General features: G+C 36.1%; 1 protein-coding gene across 5 annotated transcripts in view; it reads left to right on the top strand.

The window, feature by feature from the left end:
- Positions 1 to 20,804, top strand: part of LOC137236741 (uncharacterized) — a 208,403-nt gene that overhangs the window by 59,684 nt on the left and 127,915 nt on the right. Inside the window, exon 1 of one of the 5 annotated variants that reach the window (XM_067759708.1) lies at positions 19,931 to 20,412. The exons of the other annotated variants lie outside the window; for them this stretch is intronic. Coding sequence (XP_067615809.1) covers positions 20,303 to 20,412 — 110 coding nt within the window. The 5' untranslated portion in view covers positions 19,931 to 20,302. Of the gene's footprint in view, positions 1 to 19,930; positions 20,413 to 20,804 lie in introns of those variants that run through there. 5 annotated transcript variants of the gene reach the window in all.

The raw sequence follows: 20,804 nt of genomic DNA, 5'->3' as shown, positions 1-20,804 counted from the left end.
TTTGGGAGTTTTCGAGGGAAAAGTTCTTCGAAAGATTTATGGACCTCTACGCGTTGGCGATGGCGAGTACCGAAGAAGGTTTGATGATGAGCTGTACGAGCTATACGCAGACATCAACATAGTCCAGCGAATTTAAACGCAGCGGCTGCGCTGGCTAGGCCATGTTATGCGAATGAAAGATGATGCTCCGGCCAAGAAAGTGTTTCTATTGGAACCCGCCTATGGAAGCAGAGGTAGACGGCGGCCCCCACTCCGTTGGAAGGACCAGCTGGAAAACGATTTAAACTCCCTTGGCGTGACCAATTGGCGCCGGTTGGCGGAGCGAAGGAGCGACTGGCGCGCCTTGTTGGACGGCCATAACCGTTCAGACGGTTAAGCGCCAATTAAGTAAGTAAGTAATTTTAATAAATTAAAAAAAAAAAACAAAAAAACAAAAGCTCGAATAAATTTTAAGAAATCCCAATTTTAATAGAATTCAATTATAATAAATTCCTTTCAACGGACTGGAAATAATACTTAAAAGAAAATTGTGTTATACATTTCGCGCCATATATAAGACCCTTTCTTTTCCTTTAATTCAAGAACTTATTTTTATTTATTATAATTAATGTATTATTCTTTTACTATCTTTGATAAGCTTATCAGCACAACTGTATACGCGGAAACTGTAAATTAGATGAAGTAAATTCTCGCACAAAAATGTACTTTTTTTTTGAGAATGGATATGTATTATATTATACGTATACACAATTAATAAAGAAAAAAAGTATAAATCGTTCCTAATAAGCCTGATTACATTGCTGACGGCGGATACAAAGCTACATCTGCTTTGCTCGAGGAGTATATTAACTTTGGTAACATAACGGTGGATCGTAACGGCATAAACGAATCGAGATAAATATAGATTTCCATATATCAAAATGCTCAGGATTTAAAAAGGGATTGATTAGCTATGTCCGCCCGTCAGTTTGTCCGTCCGTCTGTCCGCACAGTAAATAATGAGATATTTTATTGAAGTTTGGTATGTGGGTTCCATGACACTCAGCTTCCATCGCTATTTAAAATGAGCGAAATCGGATGATACATATAGCATTTTGGAAAACACAAAAAGCCTGATTATTTAGTAAATAATACATCTAGACTGTTGGAATTTGATGTGTGGGCTGGTACTGAGACTCTTGATAAAAATTTGAAAAAAAAATTGAAAATTGTGACAAAATTGATTAGCTATGTCCGCCCGTCAGTTTGTCCGTCCGTCTGTCCGCGCAGTAAATAATGAGATATTTTATTGAAGTTTGGTATGTGGGTTCCATGACACTCAGCTTCCATCGCTATTTAAAATGAGCGAAATCGGATGATACATATAGCATTTTGGAAAACACAAAAAGCCTGATTATTTAGTAAATAATACATCTAGACTGTTGGAATTTGATGTGTGGGCTGGTACTGAGACTCTTGATAAAAATTTGAAAAAAAAAAATTGAAAATTGTGACAAAATCAATTTTACAAAGCCCGTTAAACCTATCAACAAAATTCGCCCGAAATGTTGCCTTTACTATAAGCGATGCTTCAAAAATTAACGAAATCGGTTAAGGACCACACCAACTTTTATATAAAAGAGTTTTAAAAGGGTTGTGGACGAATAAAACAAGCTACATATATATTTGCATAAAAGAGTTCTATATCAATAGCATTTCTTTTCCCAAGTGGATTTATAACAAAAAAAAGGAAAAAATTCAAAAGTGCGTGAAGCTGCCCCTTTTATGACTATGTTTTGGGAGCCAAAACTCGAAGAAAAATTAACATATCGTAATAAAGCTGGGAATACATAATCTCTATATAGCCGGAAATATTTCTAGTAAAAATGGTTAAGGACCACGCCCCTGGGCTAGATTTAAAAAATATGAGGGGCTAAGGACATTATCTGTGCCATTATATGTGGCATTATGCTAGCAGAAATCGAGGCGTAGTAACTTCATTAAGGCAACATCAACCTAATATCATTTTCGTGCCGTGTGTTTGCCACTCGATTCTATGACTGTTTCATCTGCTTCGAAACCACTTCCGAACGAAATTGAATTTTTTATTTCAGATACATTTAACTGGGTTTCTAAGTCCACATGTAGACAAAAGAGCTATGCTATGCGTAAAACGACCGACTCGACCCGTTGCAAATCCCATCCACACGAATGGGATAACTCCTTGTTTTTCTGAACTTATGTCAACAGGCATATTTGTAATTTATTTGAAAGATACCGTTGTTTGTAAGGCTTATAGCTCATATAAAATAAAACTTACGTAAGGAGTTATTATACGCCATGGGGTAGAATATAAGAACTTTTTTATAACGCTTAGAACCAACAAAAATATGGCTTACTTACATACGGCCTTTTAAAAAAACTACTTTTATATAAGGCTTATATATTAGCCCACCCAAAATCAGGCTTACATAAGCTGTTATAGTAACGACGTTGAATAAGGATTGGTGTACCATAGTATAACCTTATTATAAGTTTTATTGCATATATAAAATTGGTTGGACTTATAATAATATAAAGTACGCTTGGTTATCATCCGATTTCGCTGGTGGGCAGAATAGAAATTTAGTACAATTTTGGATAATGGGCGTGGCACCGCCCACTTTTAAAAGAAGGTAATTAAAAAGTTTTGCAAAACTGTAATTTGGCAGTCGTTGAAGATATTATGATGAAATTTGGCAGGAACGTTACTCCTATTGCTATATGTATGCTAAATAGAAATTAGCAAAATCGGATGACGAATACGCCCACTTATAAAAAAAGTTTTTAAATAAATTTTTAACAAAAAATTGAATATCTTTACAATATATAAGTAATTTATGCCAACATTCAACTCCAGTAATGATATGGTGCAACAAAATACAAAAATAAAAGAAAATTTCAAAATGGACGTGGCTCCGCCCTTTTTCATTTAATTTGTCTAGAATACTTTTAATGCCATAAGTCGAACAAAAATTTACCAATCCCTGTGAATTTTGGTAGGGGCATAGATTCTATGACGATAACTGTTTTCTGTGAGAAGGGGCGAAATCGGTTGAAGCTATGCCCAGTTTTTATACACAGTCGACCGTCTGTCCTTCCGCTCGGCCGTTAACACGATAACTTGAGCAAAAATCGATATATCTTTACTAAACTTAGTTCCCTTACTTACTTGAACTCGTTTTATTTTGGTATAAAAAATGGCCGAAATCCGACTTTGACCACGCCCACTTTTTCGATATCGAAAATTACGAAAAATGAAAAAACGCCAAAATTTTATACCAAATATGAAAAAGGGATGAAACATGGTAATTGGATTGGTTTATTGATGCACAATATAACTTTATAAAAAACGTGGTAAAATGGGTGTGACACCTACCATATTAAGTAGAAGAAAATGAAAAAGTTCTGCAGGGCGAAATCAAAAGCCCTTGGAATCTTGGCAGGAATACTGTTCGTGGCATTACATATATAAATAAATTAGCGGTACCCGACAGATAATGTTCTGGGTGACCCTGGTCCACATTTTGGTCCATATCTCGAAAACTCCTTCACGCATACAACTAAGGGTCACTCCCTTTTAAAACCCTCATTAATACCTTTAATTTGATACCCATATCGTACAAACGCTTTCTAGAGTCGCCACTGGTCCACCTTTATGGCGATATCTCGAAAAGGCGTCCACCTATAGAACTAAAACCAACTCCCTTTTAAAATACTCATTAACACCTTTCATTTGATTCCCATATCGTACAAACACATCCTAGAGTCACCACTGGCCCACCTTTATGGCGATATTTCGAAAAGGCGTCCACCTATAGAACTAAGACCCACTCCCTTTTAAAATACTCATTAACACCTTTCATTTGATTCCCATATCGTACAAACACATCCTAGGGTCACCACTGGTCCACCTTTATGGCGATATCTCGAAAAGGCGTCCACCTATAGAACTAAGGCCCACTCCCTTTTAAATAATCATTAACACTGTTCATTTGATACCCATATCATACAAACGCATTCTAGAGTCACCACTGGTCCACCTTTATGGCGATATCTCGAAAAGGCGTCCACCTATAGAGCTAAGGCCCACTCCCTTTTAAATAATCATTAGCATCTTTCATTTGATATCCATATCGTACAATCGCAATATAGAGTCACCCCTGGTCCACCTTTATGGCGATATCCCGAAAATGCGTCCACCTATAGAACTATGGCCCAATCCCTTTTAAAATACTCTTTAATACCTTCCATTTGATACCCATGTCATGCAAACACATTCCAGGATTACCCTAGGTTCGTTTTCCTACATGGTGTTTTCTCTTATTTTGTCTCCAAAGCTCTCAACTGAGTATGTAATGTTCGGTTAAGCCCGAACTTAGCTTTGCTTACTAGTTAAGGTTGCTTTTATTAAGACTACTTCGAATAGGTACTGGAATAGAGTTCCATTTAAATAGCATTAGCAAAGAAGAGCCGGGCAGAAGTTAAATAGTTATAAGTTGGCACTATTAAGTCGTTGATTCGAGCAGATCTGGTGAAAACTAACTTATGATATAAGTAGCTTGGCTCTTTATAACTAATAAATCGATAGAGAAAAATGCAATTTGTGGCTTTCTAGTAATTAGAAATTTCGCAGCCCAACAAATGCGATCTCCAACAGAAACATAATCAAACTTACTTAGTCCGAACACATAATAGGTTTTCAAATGAGGAAATGATGAGCGGCTTTATTCTATAAAAATATGTCTGCCTTGCACATTATTTAATATCTAACAGATGATAAAGTTTTTTCTTTACTTTTCATAATATTCAGCAGCAACCGCCACTGTTCCAGGTCGTCAACGCTACTGTGGTCTTCTAATCATAGCGTATTCTGGGTCTAAGACTTAAACGTGATATAAAAAAAAAATACATGGACTTCAATTATTAATAACTTTTACATATTGTGACGAATTTTAGCATCACTAAGCTGTTTGTAAATAAGGGCACAACAACAATAAAGCAAGCTGCCACTCTTGTGTACATTAAACAAATCAATCATTATTTACACACAGGCCCGACGAGAGGGGGGGGGGGGGGTGTGGGGATTCCCCCTGGCCCGGGGTTTCCCAGGGGGCCCGCGATTTAGAGGTACTAAGACATTTTTTTTTTTAATTCAGGAGAGTCTTTAGTTGTTCCATGTGCAATTTTAAGCCGAATTTCAAAAGCAACGAATATTGATAATGATTTTTTGCCTGGGCCTGAGGAGACAATAAAGACATCAGACAAAAATGTGTTTCTCAGGGGCCCGCTCTTTAGAGGTACTAAGACATTTTTTGTTTTTTTAATTCAGGAGAGTATTTAGTTGTTCCATGTGCAATTTTAAGCCGAATTTCAAAAGCAACGAATATTGATAATGATTTTTTGCCTGGGCCTGAGGAGACAATAAAAACATCAAACAAAAATTTTTTTCTCAGGGGCCCGCGATTTAGAGGTACTAAGACATTTTTTTTTTTTAATTCAGGAGAGTCTTTAGTTGTTTCATGTGCAAATGTATGTTTACATGAATCCAAAATCGTGAAGTTTTCGTTGTGACACTGATGAAGGTTCATCTTCAAAAAGTCTTCCAACAATACCACCAACTCTGTATCAAAGTCCAGATTATTTAAACGACTTCGATATCGGCACCGTGAATAATGAGTTTTTGCGATCTGAAGAAGTCAACGAAATAATTCGTCGAGGTCATCAAAGGTGTCCTGTTATTTTTCCACACGTTTGTCATGACGAGGCATTTCCTACCTCGTTGTTAAACATAATCTTGCCAAATGAAGAGAAAGTGCAGCGTGACTGCTGCAAAGATATTTTATATAGAATTTTGGACACTACTTTATTTTTGGGTGAAAGAGGCCTAGCTTTCAAAGGCGAAATGATATATCTTGGTGAACGAAACGATGGACACTTTTTGGGCATCTAAGATCTCATAAGCCAATATGATCCGAACTTAGAGATAATTTAGAGAAAGTTAGGATTTTACAAAAGCAGTACAAACGTTTACAAGTTCACTATCTTTCCCCAGACATTCAGAACGAGTTTATAGAAATTTGTGCAAAGCACGTGAGGAAAACTATATTAGATCAAGGCAAGAAAGCCAAGTATTTTAGTATTATCGTTGATGCTATGCCTGATGCTAGTCACGTTGACTGCGTTCATTTTGCGCTAACTCCATTTCAATTCGAAAGCAACAAATTCAAGAACGGTTTTTGGATTTCGTGAATTGTAGACAAAAAACTGGTCAGAAAAGCGCTGATCTAATTTGCCATACTTGATTGAAGATTGTCGTGCACAAGGGTACGATAACGGCGCCAATATGAAAGGAGCTTACAACGGAGCACTACGTCACATTCTCAACAAAAACTCGAATGCTGGTTACTCGCCCTGTGCAACCCACAGTCTCAATTTATGTGGTGTCAAGTTGTACGGTTGCAATTACTTTCTTCGGAATTGTACAAAATTGTTTTACTATTTTCAGCAGCACTCCACAACGATGGGACATCCTCAAAAAAAAAAAAAAAATGTACCGAGCTCTTTTCATAGTCTTTCATCCAAAAGACAAATTTGACTACGCAAGCATATGGCGATGTTACTGGCATTCTCAAGTACATCAACAAGTTCGAATATATCTTGCTGTCCTCAATTTGGTTCAAAATACTGACTACCATTAATGAAAGAAACGTGGTCCTCCAAGCTAGAGACGCCACCATAGATGTTGAGGTTCGACATCTAGATGCCTTATTAGCTGATTTGAAGTTGATTAGGAACTAATGGGAAACAATTTTAAACGAATGCAAAACAGTTGCTATTCAAATGAACATCTCGCCAAAGTTTCCGGACATTCGAAAGAGAAACCCCTAAAGACGTTCTGAAGATAATTTAAATGAGATGATTACGGATAACTCATAGTCTGATTTTAAAACCAATACATTCCTGGTGATCGTTGATTCGGTAATCACTGGCATTAATGAACGATTTGCAGCTATGAGAAATTTTAGTAAGACGTTTTCCGTTTTGTGGCAATTTGGAGACATGGATGAAACTACGGTTCGGGCGAGCGTAGGAAAATTTGTCGAAAAATACAAGTCGGACATTTCTCAAAGCTTAGAATGCGAAATAATTCATTTGAAACACATTTACGAAGCAAATTTTGATAAAGGTCTGTCAGCATTGGAATTGCTAAATACCATCTACATATGTTCAAAATCTGTATAAGATTTTCCCCAAAATTTCTGTTGCTTTACGTATAGTTTCCACTATACCTGTCACTGTAGCTAGTGCAGAACATTGCTTCAGCGTCCTTTCAAGAATCAAAAACTTTCATAGATCGTGTTCATCTCAACAGCGAGTTTCAGGACTTGCTACGCTTTGTGTTGAATCCGTTTTGCCAAGACAGTTAAATTTTGATATTATTATAAAAATTTTTCAGCGAAAAAAGCAATAAAGCCACTCTTTGATATCCGAACTTTCTATATTGAAAAATTTAAATTTATAATCATCATTCAATTTATCAGAAATGTATTAAAATGTTACCAAATAACAAGAAATGATTACACAGGTCAACAAAATAAGAGTTTTGGTTTGGTGCAGCTCTACTTGTAACCAAATTTGGTAGTACTCGGTACCCTGATAAAAACTGTATACTTACTTTTTTAATGCTACGTACAGTTTTCAAGATAGGGTCAAGAACCCCTTTTTAAGAGGTTATGGCATGTATGGCCCCATAACTTTGTTTCTATCAGCACAGTTTTGATGTCGTTGAAAAGAGTACATTTCGCCGCTTCTCTCAGTGTACAAGTTGTTAATATGTCTTCACAAACGTCAGAGAAGTTGCCAAAATATTGTGAAAAATTAAATTTTTTGTTAAATTTTTTCATTTTTAATCACGGTTTTCTCGAATAACTTGTCAACCAGTGCATACGTAAATTATTTTAAAACAATCTCCTATTAATTCTCTTCCCAAAGACATTTAACTTTTTTATATCCGCATAGATCTTCCTGGGATTTTCCACTTTAGTACATTTCTACTGTGAAAAAAAATTTTCATTTAATAACAATTTTTTACTTCACCCTTATTATTTAAATTTTTGTTTGTTCTCTCCATTGCATAGGCACCCCGAATCTCATATGGCTTCTTTTACCATTGACCCACTGTGTTCACAGCACATTTTGCAAACTATTCGAGGTATCTACGGCTTGTTTTTGTCTGCAACTTGCAATTTAAAGTACAAAAAATAAGCAATTTTTATAAAATCTGTTATACTTTTCCTGAATTTTTGGACTGTGTGTTCCCCACAAATGTAGCATAACACATTTGGGTCATTGAAACAAATATCTCGTGATGAAGACATGATATTGAATTTTTTTATTTATTTATGGGAAGGCACTAACACTTGAAACCGCGCTCCCGAAAGTACTAATTACAGAACATTTAAAAAATAAAGGGGAAGGAAAAAATTTTTATAAAATAAATTTTTTTTCGCAGTAGAAATGTACTAAAGTAGAAAATCGCAGGAAGGTCTACGCCGATATAAAACAGTGGTTGACAAATTATTCGAGAAAACCGTGATTAAAAATGAAAAAATTTTACAAAAAATTGAATTTTTCACATTATTTTGGCAATTTCTCTGACGTTTGTGAAGACATATTAACAACTTGTACACTGAGAGAAGCGGCGAAATGTACTCTTTTCAACGACATCAAAATTGTGCTGATAGAAACAAAGTTATGGGGTCATACATGCCATAACCTCTTAAAAAGGGGTTCTTGACCCTATCTTGAAAACTGTACGTAGCATTAAAAAAGTAAGTATACAGTTTTTATCAGGGTACCGAGTACTACCAAATTTGGTTACAAGTAGAGCTGCACCAAAACCACTGTTGATCAGTGTTATTTGAAACAATATATGGCTATTAAAAGAGAATTTTATTTCTACGTTACAATAAAATAGTATAAATAGTAAATATTCTGTGTTAATTTTATTGTCAGCTCTTAGTCCAAAAATCATTTAGTTGATGTGGCAAAAATTTTTTTTGATGTAATCCATCAATAATGATTCCTGAATGAGACGCCATTAATTCAAGTTAATCATACATATGTATTAGTGGCTTTTTTATAGGGGGCCCGTAAATTGCTTAGTCCCGGGCCCGGATTTTCTCTCTACTGCCCTGTTTACACACATACATACAAGGCAACGAATAGATACTCACAAACACATGCACACCCGGATATGGCTATAAGATAAACATAAACTACAAATATACATGTATATAGAAATTACGAAGTAGGAGATACAACTATTCTAGGAGGCGAAACGTCTAGACCTTATGCATAAGTCGGGCTCATATTCTCATTAAAAATGTTTAGGGCGATTTCAAAGCTAAAGCAAGGGAACCTTTTATTAGCGCTCTTATACAAACAGATGGGTCGTCTTACAACATATTTCAGATAGACACTACTTTTTTGTTTGGTTACAGAGTGTAATTTTTTCCATACGACCAGCGTTGATACAAATTATACATATCTACTAGGGCTGGCACTATCCGCCTATTCGAATATCCGGATATCCGTTGACACGGATAAAATCCGGACGGCATGGATATCCGGTTAATATTCGTTTGTGAAGCTATCCGGATATCCGGATTTATGAAGATCCGGATAATAACCGCATTTTTGGATATCCAGTGAAAGCAACAAATTGATGTACCATACACTCAGATATAAGTGCCGTTCTAAAATCCAACACCACTGGACTCAATTCAAGCTTTTCATGTTCTTACTTTTTTGTTCTTGAAATACGAACGACCTTTTCTTAAAACAACAACCTTGTTCTTGACCTGACACCATTTTCTTGAAAAGAAAACGGTTGGTCTTAAAATATGAACAAATGTTCCATTAATGAGAACGATGTTTTAAATGAAGTTCAAGAAAAAAGAAACGGTACAATTCATGTGGACAACAATGTTAAATACAACATTTGGCATAGGCTATCAAGCAGTTGTAGTGGCCCAGCGGCTATGATCTTGTGGTTGCGATCGTGTGGCGCGAGTTCGATCGCCGTCAAAATCTGAAGTTTTTTAAAACAATTTTTTTATTTTCTACTAGCTTTACCAGGCGCAAGTTGTAACGCCCGAGATCGAATGGATGTTGCGTTATTTTTTCTGTTTGGTTTGCTGATAATTTAATTTATTGTTCTATAAATTGAATTGAATTGTGTACGCATATTTGGTGAAATTTTCTGTTAAAACATTTATTATTGTATCTTATTGTATCTTATTTTATATTATTGTATTGCTTTTACCGCTGATGATTGTTGATTTGATTACATTCCGAAGAAGCATGACTGGTGAGCCAATTTTCAAAGTTGATATATGCGCAGGCATTCCTTTTGGTACTAAGGAGTATATAAATTCATTTGGATAATTCACAATTTTATCTTCATCTGTAACTGTGTCGATCGATTTATATTTCGTCACTTCACCAGGAAATTGATTTTGAAAGCGATCATTGATTTTGTTAACATGATCATTTTTGGGAGCTAAGATAGTTCTTTCGCATAGCCAAAAAACAAAAGATTTAAATTTAAAATTCTTATTTCTGAAATATGAAAAACTTTCGTCTTGATCGAAAGAACCTCGAGCCAAAATTTGGTAATGATCGAAGTATAGCAAACACGTTTTCATAGGGAACACACACACAGAATTTGATTTTTATAGAAGAAGTAGATAGACTGAAGCTAAACAATTTTTTTAACAGCGGCAGATTACTAAACGTCCAAAAAGCATAACAGCTAAACTCAACAATGCAGTCAAACTTTAGGTGTTAAAATAACTTAAGTTTGTACGGCAGCCATAATTTTTCCCCATTCCACATTTTACTGAAGGTTTTAGGATTTAACGTCACATAGCTCCTTACCAATTTTAATTATCCTACCATTACGACATCCAGATATATGCAGTATAGTATATTCCATTTGTATGGGAGGTGCCACGTCCCCTTTTTCCCAATTCCATATTTTCTTGGAGGTGTTAAGGATTGACCTCAAATAACTCCTTACTGAATTTCAATGTTCTGGCATGTATACCTTCAAAGTTATGCAGTACCAAAGATTCCATTTGAATGGGAGGTTCCACGCCCCTTTTTTCCCAATTCCGCCTTTTCTTGGTGGTGTTAGGGATTGACCTCGTATAACTCCTTACTGAATTTCAATGTTCTGGCATGTATACCTTCAAAGTTATGTATTACTAAAGATTCAATTTGTATGGGAGGTGCCACGCCCCTTTGTCCAAATTCCGCATTTTCTTGGTGGTGTTAGGGATTGACCTCATATAACTCCTCATTGAATTTCAATGTTCTGGCATGTATACCTCCAAAGTTACGCAGTACCAAAGATTCCATTTGTATGGGAGGTGCCACGCCCCTTTTATATATCGAAATTATTTTTAGCCTAAAACCTTCCCTTTGATCGAAGGATTCCATAACCAAAATTTGGTGATGATTGATGTGTGGGAAATACGTTTCCATAGCGAACACACACACACACAGAATTTGATTTATATATATATATGGCTAAACCGATTTGGGATTTCAAAATCAACTAACCATCATCTCTCCTTCCTGTATCTTTCCTAAAAATGTCATGGCAATCTGTCGAGCCGTTCTCGAGTTATGGAGTGACAATCAAAATGTACACTTCTTTTTATATATATAGATTTATTTTAACTCATATTTTTCCTTCAGTTCCATCCAAATATGCATAGGTATTTCTCAAGCTTGTTACGAAATGTTTTAAGTATATATATTCAGATTGCATCAATAAAAAGAAGAATTTTTCAATAAGAGAAATACATGAAAACATGCATATTATGCGTTTTTCATTTTTGATTTTTAATAATAGTTTTTTTGTTATTAATATTTTCATTAAATGTCAAAAATTATTATTAATAAAAAAATAAATAAATGGGTTCTAATTGAAACAATTACCTTCCCACTCCACCTAAAGATCAAGCACAAACCGTTCTTAATTCGAGACCGAAAAATGTTAAATCGACCACAAATCGTTCTCAAAGCGTGAGAGCGAAAAATCTTAAATCAAGCCCAAGTAGTTCTTGAAAAGAGCACAGAAGGTTCACACATCAATACCAACCTGGTCATAAAATATGAACTGTGTTCTTGGAAAAACTCTTCTTAAAACAAGCCCATCGGTCACGAGTTAAGAAAAAACGTACTTAACAGAATTTTGTCAACGAATGTTCTTAATTTTGAACTTGTTTCTTTCGTTTTAGAACGATTTTTTTTCTGAGTGTACAAACATATTTTGTGAATTTTTCGATGTTTGCTTCATTCAATTCTGATATGCAGATATTCAACTTATATATCCCAGTATCCGGACATACGGATTTTCCGTTTACGTATCTGGATAGCGGAACAGTGGATATCCGGATTTCCCATTTATGAATCCGGATATCCGGGTAGCCGGATTTTTTGCTTAGCTATCCGGTTATTCGAATATCCAGTTTATCCGGATAGTTGAAAAATCCGGATGCAGTTCACATCCCTAATATCTACACATATTTGTACTAGAGTGATTCAAATAAATTTTTTTCAAAATTTATATAGGACACATAAAAATCGGTCAAATCATCGAGAGAAAACATACAACTGAACATATTAGCGAAATCCGGATGGTGGTCTTACATTTTCAGAAAATACTTCAACAAGAACATCGTCGTTAAAAATATCAAATATTTTCCACAAATGTAGAGGTCCACGCGAAACGAAACGTTTGTATATGCTTTTCACAAGTATTGATATAAATTTTAGAAATTTCACTTATGGAATTGCCGAATGTTGTTAAACCGACAAGTGCAAAATTTAGTTAAAAGCGAAATTTAGTTAATTAATATGTTCTGAACAGAGACACTTTTTGATCTAAAATTTAGGGAGAACCTTTAGCATATCTTCCGCCGCTAATATACAATCACAAAAATATCATCCGTCATCATTTCTTTGACTTAAAGACTTCTTTATATGTAAGGACCAGGTGGGGTAAATTCTGTTCCACACGTTTGAATATATTTCAACCCATCTCCTAAAATTATAGACAACTTTATTTAATTCTATTTTAATAAACGTCAGACTAGTTAATGGTCAGTAAAGACCTCACATATACTGAATGTGTCCATAGAGTTACCAAAATTTGTCTGACGATTAAACGAAAAACTCCAATTAAGTACCATGAATTTCGTTGTACAGTAACTCCATCCCATTTGCAAACACCAAAAGTTTTCTAAAACCTACCTTAATAGCTGCCTCAAGATCTAGCAACTCCGACGCCCCTTGTATCTGGAGCCTCACCTGGCGAGTGCTGTATGCGAACACGGAACGTGCTCAACAGTTTCTTCCTTCAGCTTGAGCTTCCTACATCTGCTGTTACTGACGAGGCCTAACTTATTAGCATGTGAAACCAAAAAACAGTGTCCAGTTAGTATGTCCATCATGAACTCTTTAGAGATATGAGCAACTATGGGTCCTAACGTGCACATGATCTTAAAAATTGTGCAAACCAGCGCTTCTGTGCACGCTCTTCCTGATTGATGGATCTAATGCAGCTCATGTCTCCTCTTGATTTCTCCCATATGGCTTGGGGCATCTACTGTCGATTCAAAGAGTGCTGCACCAGCCTTTGCAAAACTCATCTTTTAGCTATCTTCTATCGTTTTATGACCGGGAACCCAGTATAGATATATGGTTCGGCTTGAGCTAAGTCTCTCCAATGCTTCTTTGCATTCCAGGACGCGTCTTGATAAAGTACTATGGGAGATTATTGCCTTGTTCATCGTCTCACTCTCAATATACACATATATTGACGGGACTGCAGCTTAGGCGGAGATTTCCTCCTTTTTTCTTCAAAGCCACATTTTCTGTCTGCAAGACACTGCATTGATATTTCAGCCTAAATGTTCTACTTATTTCTGTATGGACACAGTAAACAGCAAACCCAACCTCTTCCGTTAATTTAGAACCATAGGTATGATATGGTATGGTATGTTCTGCCATTTCCGCACTCTTGCCTCAGCCTCTGTTGTGACCCAAGATGTCTTCCGAAACTTTTTTAATAAACATGTTTTATATAGATTTTGAATGCTGTATAACATATGAAATGAAAACAAAGTAATACACTGATGTGAAAACATAAATTATTTTTGACAATAATAAAATTTACTACTGTATCTTAATGACAGTAAACTTTTCGATGCTCGCTTACTTTCAAAAACAACGCTTGTTGGTACTTTTCCCGTTTAGCTTAAATAATGTTGTACCCTTTCTGCGACGTCATTGCCTATTTATAAATTGGTGATAAGTCTCTTTTATCCTTAAAAACTCTTGATGTTTTCACATTTCATTACCTTTTGATTTAGGAAAAAAAATATTTTTGAACCCAAGTATGAGGAAAAATCGATAGCTATTTGCACTTCAGTCTATGATTTTTCACATTGATTTTTGTCTCACGTCTCTACTTTCGCTTTCAAAGTCCCACCATAAATAAAGAGGATAAATATAATAAGAGACGCCACTCGTTACTTGTAGCCATTTGTGCCATGGTGGCTCTATTATATTTATCCTCTTTGCCATAAATATGTTTGTTTGTTTAATGGTGTGTTCAACTTATACTTAATATTTAAGAATTCATGAGCTTAACACCGGCTTATAAGAAGTAAATATTCAATTATTATATATTATATTATATTTGTTTAAGAGAAACTGAAAAGAAAGAAACATTTACTGGCATATTGCGATGGTACCATTTCGAAAATCACCACGTAATCATTATCAGGCAATTTCGTAATGTTATCAAAGGTTTCACCTAGATTCGAACCGCAAATTACACGGTGAAACTGCAGTAGCCTTAACCAATAGGCTATCCTGATTGTATTTGTTTTCATGCTTATTTCAGTTTATCTTATTAAGTTATAAGCCGGTGTTAAGCTCATGAATTCTTAAATATTAGGTACCATAAATGTTTACCAAACCTTTTTAATGACCACGGTTGCTACAGCTGTATTTGCTTTATCGAGGATAGACTGCATCCTGAAATAAATATTCTCTCTTTTCCATACGATATTTTAAGCAAAAAATGTATCATACTTTTTTTTAATCTTAAAGTTATTGTATTAAAATATATCCAAAATATGTTGAGTTCAATAAGAACTTTATTTCATCACAGTAATGAAAATTGGATTAAAATAATATGTAAACTGAAGTCATTTACAGATAAGCGCTGTAGCTTAAATGGGAGACAGTCACGAAGAGCACCAGTTTCACACTACAGGCTTAATGACTACATCCTAACTGGTGCTAATGGGATACAGAGCGGTACAGGGGGGCTACCACACTTCTACCAACAGCGCTTAAGTCTGAGCAATATGAATTTAAATTCCCTACATTTCCGAACTAGCGGAAAACTATCTCATTAAGATACGGTACATTGTGATGTCGTACAAAATAGCAGTTGTCCCCATTTGCAAACCTTTTGAAAGCGTTCTTAACTGGTTCAGTCGTAGGTGATTCAGAAATAGTCTCTTAATGGAAGGTTCGGCGCTAGTTTGGAACTAATGTGGTTCGTAGGTGCCTACTTTGAGCTATTCTTTTCTTTATATTTAAGAAATTATGGTGACATTGTTTTGTTGTTGTATATTAGATTCTGAAGGTGCGTTTAATATTCTTCTTAAATTTTGGTTCAAAAAGTTATTCGCTTCAATATTTAGCAACTAACTAAATTTCGATAATAAACAGTTACTTAATTTAATTTTGAACTGGTCGGTTAAGCAACGTTTAGCAATTCCATGTCAAATTTCAGAAATATTGAGGAAAATAGGTGGTATTTTTATCCTCAGTTGAGCAGAGCTCACAGAGTATATTTACTTTGATTGGATAACGGTTGGTTGTACAGGTATAAAGGAATCGAGATAGATATAGACTTCCATATATCAAAATCATCAGTATCGAAAAAAAATTTGATTGAGCCATGTCCGTCCGTCCGTCTGTCCGTTAACACGATAACTTGAGTAAATTTTGAGGTATCTCGATGAAATTTGGTATGTAGATTCCTGGTCACTCATCTCAGATCGCTATTTAAAATGAACGATATCGGACTGTAACAACGCCCATTTTTTCGATATCGAAAATTTCGAAAAACCGAAAAAATGCGATAATTCATTGCCAAAGGCGGATAAAGCGATGAAACTTAGTAGATTGGTTGACGTTATGACGCAGAATAGAAAATTAGTAAGATTTTGGACAGTGGGCGTGGCAGCGCCCACTTTTACAAGAAGGTAATTTAAAAGTTTTGCAAGCTGTAATTTGGCAGTCGTTGAATATATCATGATGAAATTTGGCAGGAACGTTACTACTATTACTATATATGTGCTAAATAAAAATTAGCAAAATTGGATGAAGAACACGCCCACTTTTTCAAAAAAAATTTTTTAAAATTCAAATTTTAACAAAAAATTTAATATCTTTACTGTATATAAGTAAATTAAGTCAAAATTCAACTCCAGTAATGATATGATGCAACAAAATACAAAAATCATAGAAAATTTCAAAATGAGCGTGGCTCCGCCCATTTTCATTTAGTTTGTCTAGAATACCTTTAATGCCATAAGTCGAACAAATTTGGTAGGGGCATAGATTCTATGACGGTAACTGTTTTCTGTGAAAATGGGCGAAATCGGTGGAAGCTACGCCCAGTTTTTATACACAGTCCACGGTCTGGCCTTCCGCTTGGCCGTTAACACGATAACTTGAGCAAAAACCCATATATATTTACTAAACTTAGTCCACGTACTTATCTGAACTCACTTAAAAAAAAAAAAATAAATGTAAGGCGCGATAACCTCCGAAGAGATCTAAGGCCGAGCTTCTCTTCCAATTTGCGTCGTGCTCCTCTTAATTTTCCCTACAAATTGGCCGGACGGGACCTACATGTTTTATGCCGACTCCGAACGGCATCTGCAAAGCAGATGAGTTTTCACTGAGAGCTTTTCATGGCAGAAATACACCCGGAGTGCTTGCCAAACACTGCCGAGGGGCGACCCCGCTTAGAAAAATTTTCTTCTAATTGAAAAATCTTATTTCTAAAATTTTGATGTTGCTTTGCCCGGGAGTTGAACCCAGGGCATACGGTGTAATAGGCGGAGCACGCTACCATCACACCACGGTGGCCGCCACTCACATTATCTTGGTATAAAAAATGGCCGAAATCCGACAATAACCACGCCCACTTTATCGATATCGAAAATTACGAAAAATGAAAAAAAATGCCATAATTCTATACCAAATACGAAAAAAGGGATGAAACATGGTAATTGGATTGGTTTATTGACGCAAAATATAACTTTGGAAAAAACTTTGTAAAATGGGTGTGACACCTACCATATTAAGTAGAAGACAATGAAAAAGTTCTACAAGGCGAAATCAACAGCCCTTGGAATCTTGGCAGGAATACTGTTAGTGGTATTGCATATATAAATAAATTAGTAGTACCCGACAGATGATTTTCTGGATCACATGGTCCACATTTTGGTCGATATCGCGAAAACGCCTTCACATATATATCTAAAGGCCACTCGCTTTTAAAACCCTCATTAATACCTTTAATTTGATATCCATATCGTACAAACACATTCTGGAGTCACCCCTGGCCCACCCTAATGGCGATATCTCGAAAAGGCGTCCACCTATAGACCTAACGCCCTCTCCCTCTTAAAATGCTAAGTAACACCTTTCGTTTGATACCCATATCGTACAAACATTCTAGAGTCACCCCTGGCCCACCCTAATGGCGATATCTCAAAAAGGCGTGCACCTATAGACCTAATGCCCACTCCCTCTTAAAATGCTCAGTAACACTTTTCGTTTGATACCCATATCGTACAAACATTCTAGAGTCACCCCTGGCCCACCCTAATGTCGATGTCTCGAAAAGGCGTCCACCTATAGACCTAATGCCCACTCCCTCCTAATATGCTCAGTAACACCTTTCGTTTGATACCCATATCGTACAAACATTCTAGATTCACCCCTGGCCCACCCTAATGGCGGTATCTCGAAAAGGCGTCCACCTATAGACCTAATGCCCACTCCCTCTTAAAATGCTCAGTAACACCTTTCGTTTAATACCCATATCGTACAAACATTCTAGAGTCACCCCTGGCCCACCCTAATGGCGATATCTCGAAAAGGCGTCCACCTATAGAACTAAGGATTACTCCCTTTTAAAATACTCATTACCACCTTTCATTTGATACCCATATCGTACAAACACATTCTAGAGTCACCCTGACCCACCCTAATGGCGATATCCCGAAAAGGCGTCCACCTATAGACCTAATGCCCACTCCCTCTTAAAATGCTCAGTAACACCTTTCGTTTGATACCCTTAGTCCACCTTTATGGCGATATCTCGAAAAGGCGTCCACCTATAGAACTAAGGATTACTCCCTTTTAAAATACTCATTACCACCTTTCATTTGATACCCATATCGTACAAACACATTCTAGAGCCACCCCTGCCCAACCTAATGGCGATATCTCGAGAAGGCATCCACCTATAGACCTAATACCCACTCCCTCTTAAAATGCTCAGTAACACCTTGCGTTTGATACCCATAGCGTACAAACATTCTAGAGTCACCCCTGGCCCACCCTAATGGCGATATCTCGAAAAGGCGTCCACCTATAGACCTAATGCCCACTCCCTCTTAAAATGCTCAGTAACACCTTTCGTTTGATACACATATCGTACAAACACATTCTAGAGTCACCACTGGCCCACCCTAATGGCGATATCACGAAAAGGCGTCCACCTATAGAGCTAATGCCCACTCCCTCCTAAATTCCTCAGTAACACCTTTCGTTTGATACCCATATCGTACAAACATTCTAGATTCACCCCTGGCCCACCCTAATGGCGATATCTCGAAAAGGCGTCCACCTATAGACCTAATGCCCACTCCCTTTTAAAATGCTCAGTAACACCTTTCATTTGAATCCCATATCGTACAAACAAATTCTAGAGTCAGCCCTGGTCCACCTTTATGGCGATATCCCTAAATGGCGTCCATCCATAGAACTATGGCCTACTCTCTCTTAAAATACTCTTTAATACCTTCCATTTGATACATATGTCATACAACCACATTCCAGGGTTACCCTAGGTTCATTTTCCTACATGGTGATTTTCCTTATTTTGTCTCCATAGCTCTCAACTGAGTATGTAATGTTCGGTTACACCCGAAAATAGCCTTCCTTACTTGTTATATTTATATTTATATTATACGATGTTGTTTTCTTGCTGAATGGTTTGATGAAAATCGAAAACCGCATTGAGTACCATCTAAATAATCCCCCAATTAGCTAAAATTTTCAGTATTATGTTTCCTTAATGATTTATCAGCTTTCGCTGTGTCCCATATGTTTTTCGAAAAAGTTAATTTTGAATCACTCTAATGTGGATGTATTTATAAACATCATTTGTAAATTTTTGATTTACTAAAATTTTGCCATTATTCAGTCGTAGTATACACAAATCGCGACTGTAGAAGAGAGAGCGGCGAAATCCAAATAGATTCGCTTGCTTATTTTGTGATTAGGGTTGCCTTGTCCCCATCAATGTTAGGGCGAATGCGGTAACTGCGGTGGTGGTTGTGATATTTTAAAGTGTTCCGCACATATGTCAGTTTTTCAATTTGTCAGTTGGCGTTGATACCTACTATATTTTCGAATAGTCTTGTATGTTATTGGGCCTTTTCTTTAATTTCAGTTATTAGTGCGAGAGCAATGGAAAATTAATATTTGCAACGAGAAAATTATTTTATTTCGAAAAGTGTGGTTTTGCTAGCGTGAGCGAAATGCAAAAATTTGTATCAAACTTTTTTAAACTGATAGCTATGCACCTATTGTATTTTATTTTGGAAACCCCATGGTGGAAGCGCAATGCATATGCGTAATGTGATAAGTGTTGGAAATTGGTGAATTTCTTCTATGTAAAAAAAAAGGAAAAAAAAACAAAAACACGTTTATTTATTTAGTTACAAACCTACAAATCTTTGTATGCGTGAATTTAATCATGAACTTCTTGCCGGGGCCTATACACTTTTTTCGGGAGTCACATATTTATGTACGAGAATTTGTCAAATCAATTAAATTCAGTTCAGTGCAAATATAATATAAAAAGTGTGAAATTGAAGAGATGGTTTTTCATCCCGCAAAAAATTTGATGAAAAGCTCGAAAAATCTACGTCAACAATATGGAAACTCAGATCGCAATGGTGGCAGCATCAAGCGTGAAAAATCATCAAAGTATGAACACTGTTTGTATAGTGCATGAATGTATATACATACATATGTATGGATTTATGTATGTAGGGCAACGGAAAAGCTATTTATGATATGTTGCCTTTATAAGAGAAGTAACAAAAGACAAAATACACACTATCATCTCAGGAGAGTGTTCGAATAACTCACAGCCAGGCTTTAGCTTACTACTCTCCTCCCAAGAAAATTCCACAGATGTTTAGAAACTCAAGGAAAATATTAATATTTTAACATTTGAACTAAGTATCTGTTCAAGAAAATTAGAACGAAAAATTTTCTTGAACATTTCTTGAGCGTTTTTATATGAAATTTTCTATTCATTAGTAGCCAGTAAGTAGCCAGAGTCCGGATTACGTTTTACAAGCAGTGACTGAAAA

The sequence above is a fragment of the Eurosta solidaginis genome, chromosome 1 (assembly GCF_040869045.1).
Source record: "Eurosta solidaginis isolate ZX-2024a chromosome 1, ASM4086904v1, whole genome shotgun sequence".
NCBI lineage: Eukaryota > Metazoa > Arthropoda > Insecta > Diptera > Tephritidae > Eurosta > Eurosta solidaginis.
This window is presented reverse-complemented; position numbering and strand designations above follow the sequence as displayed.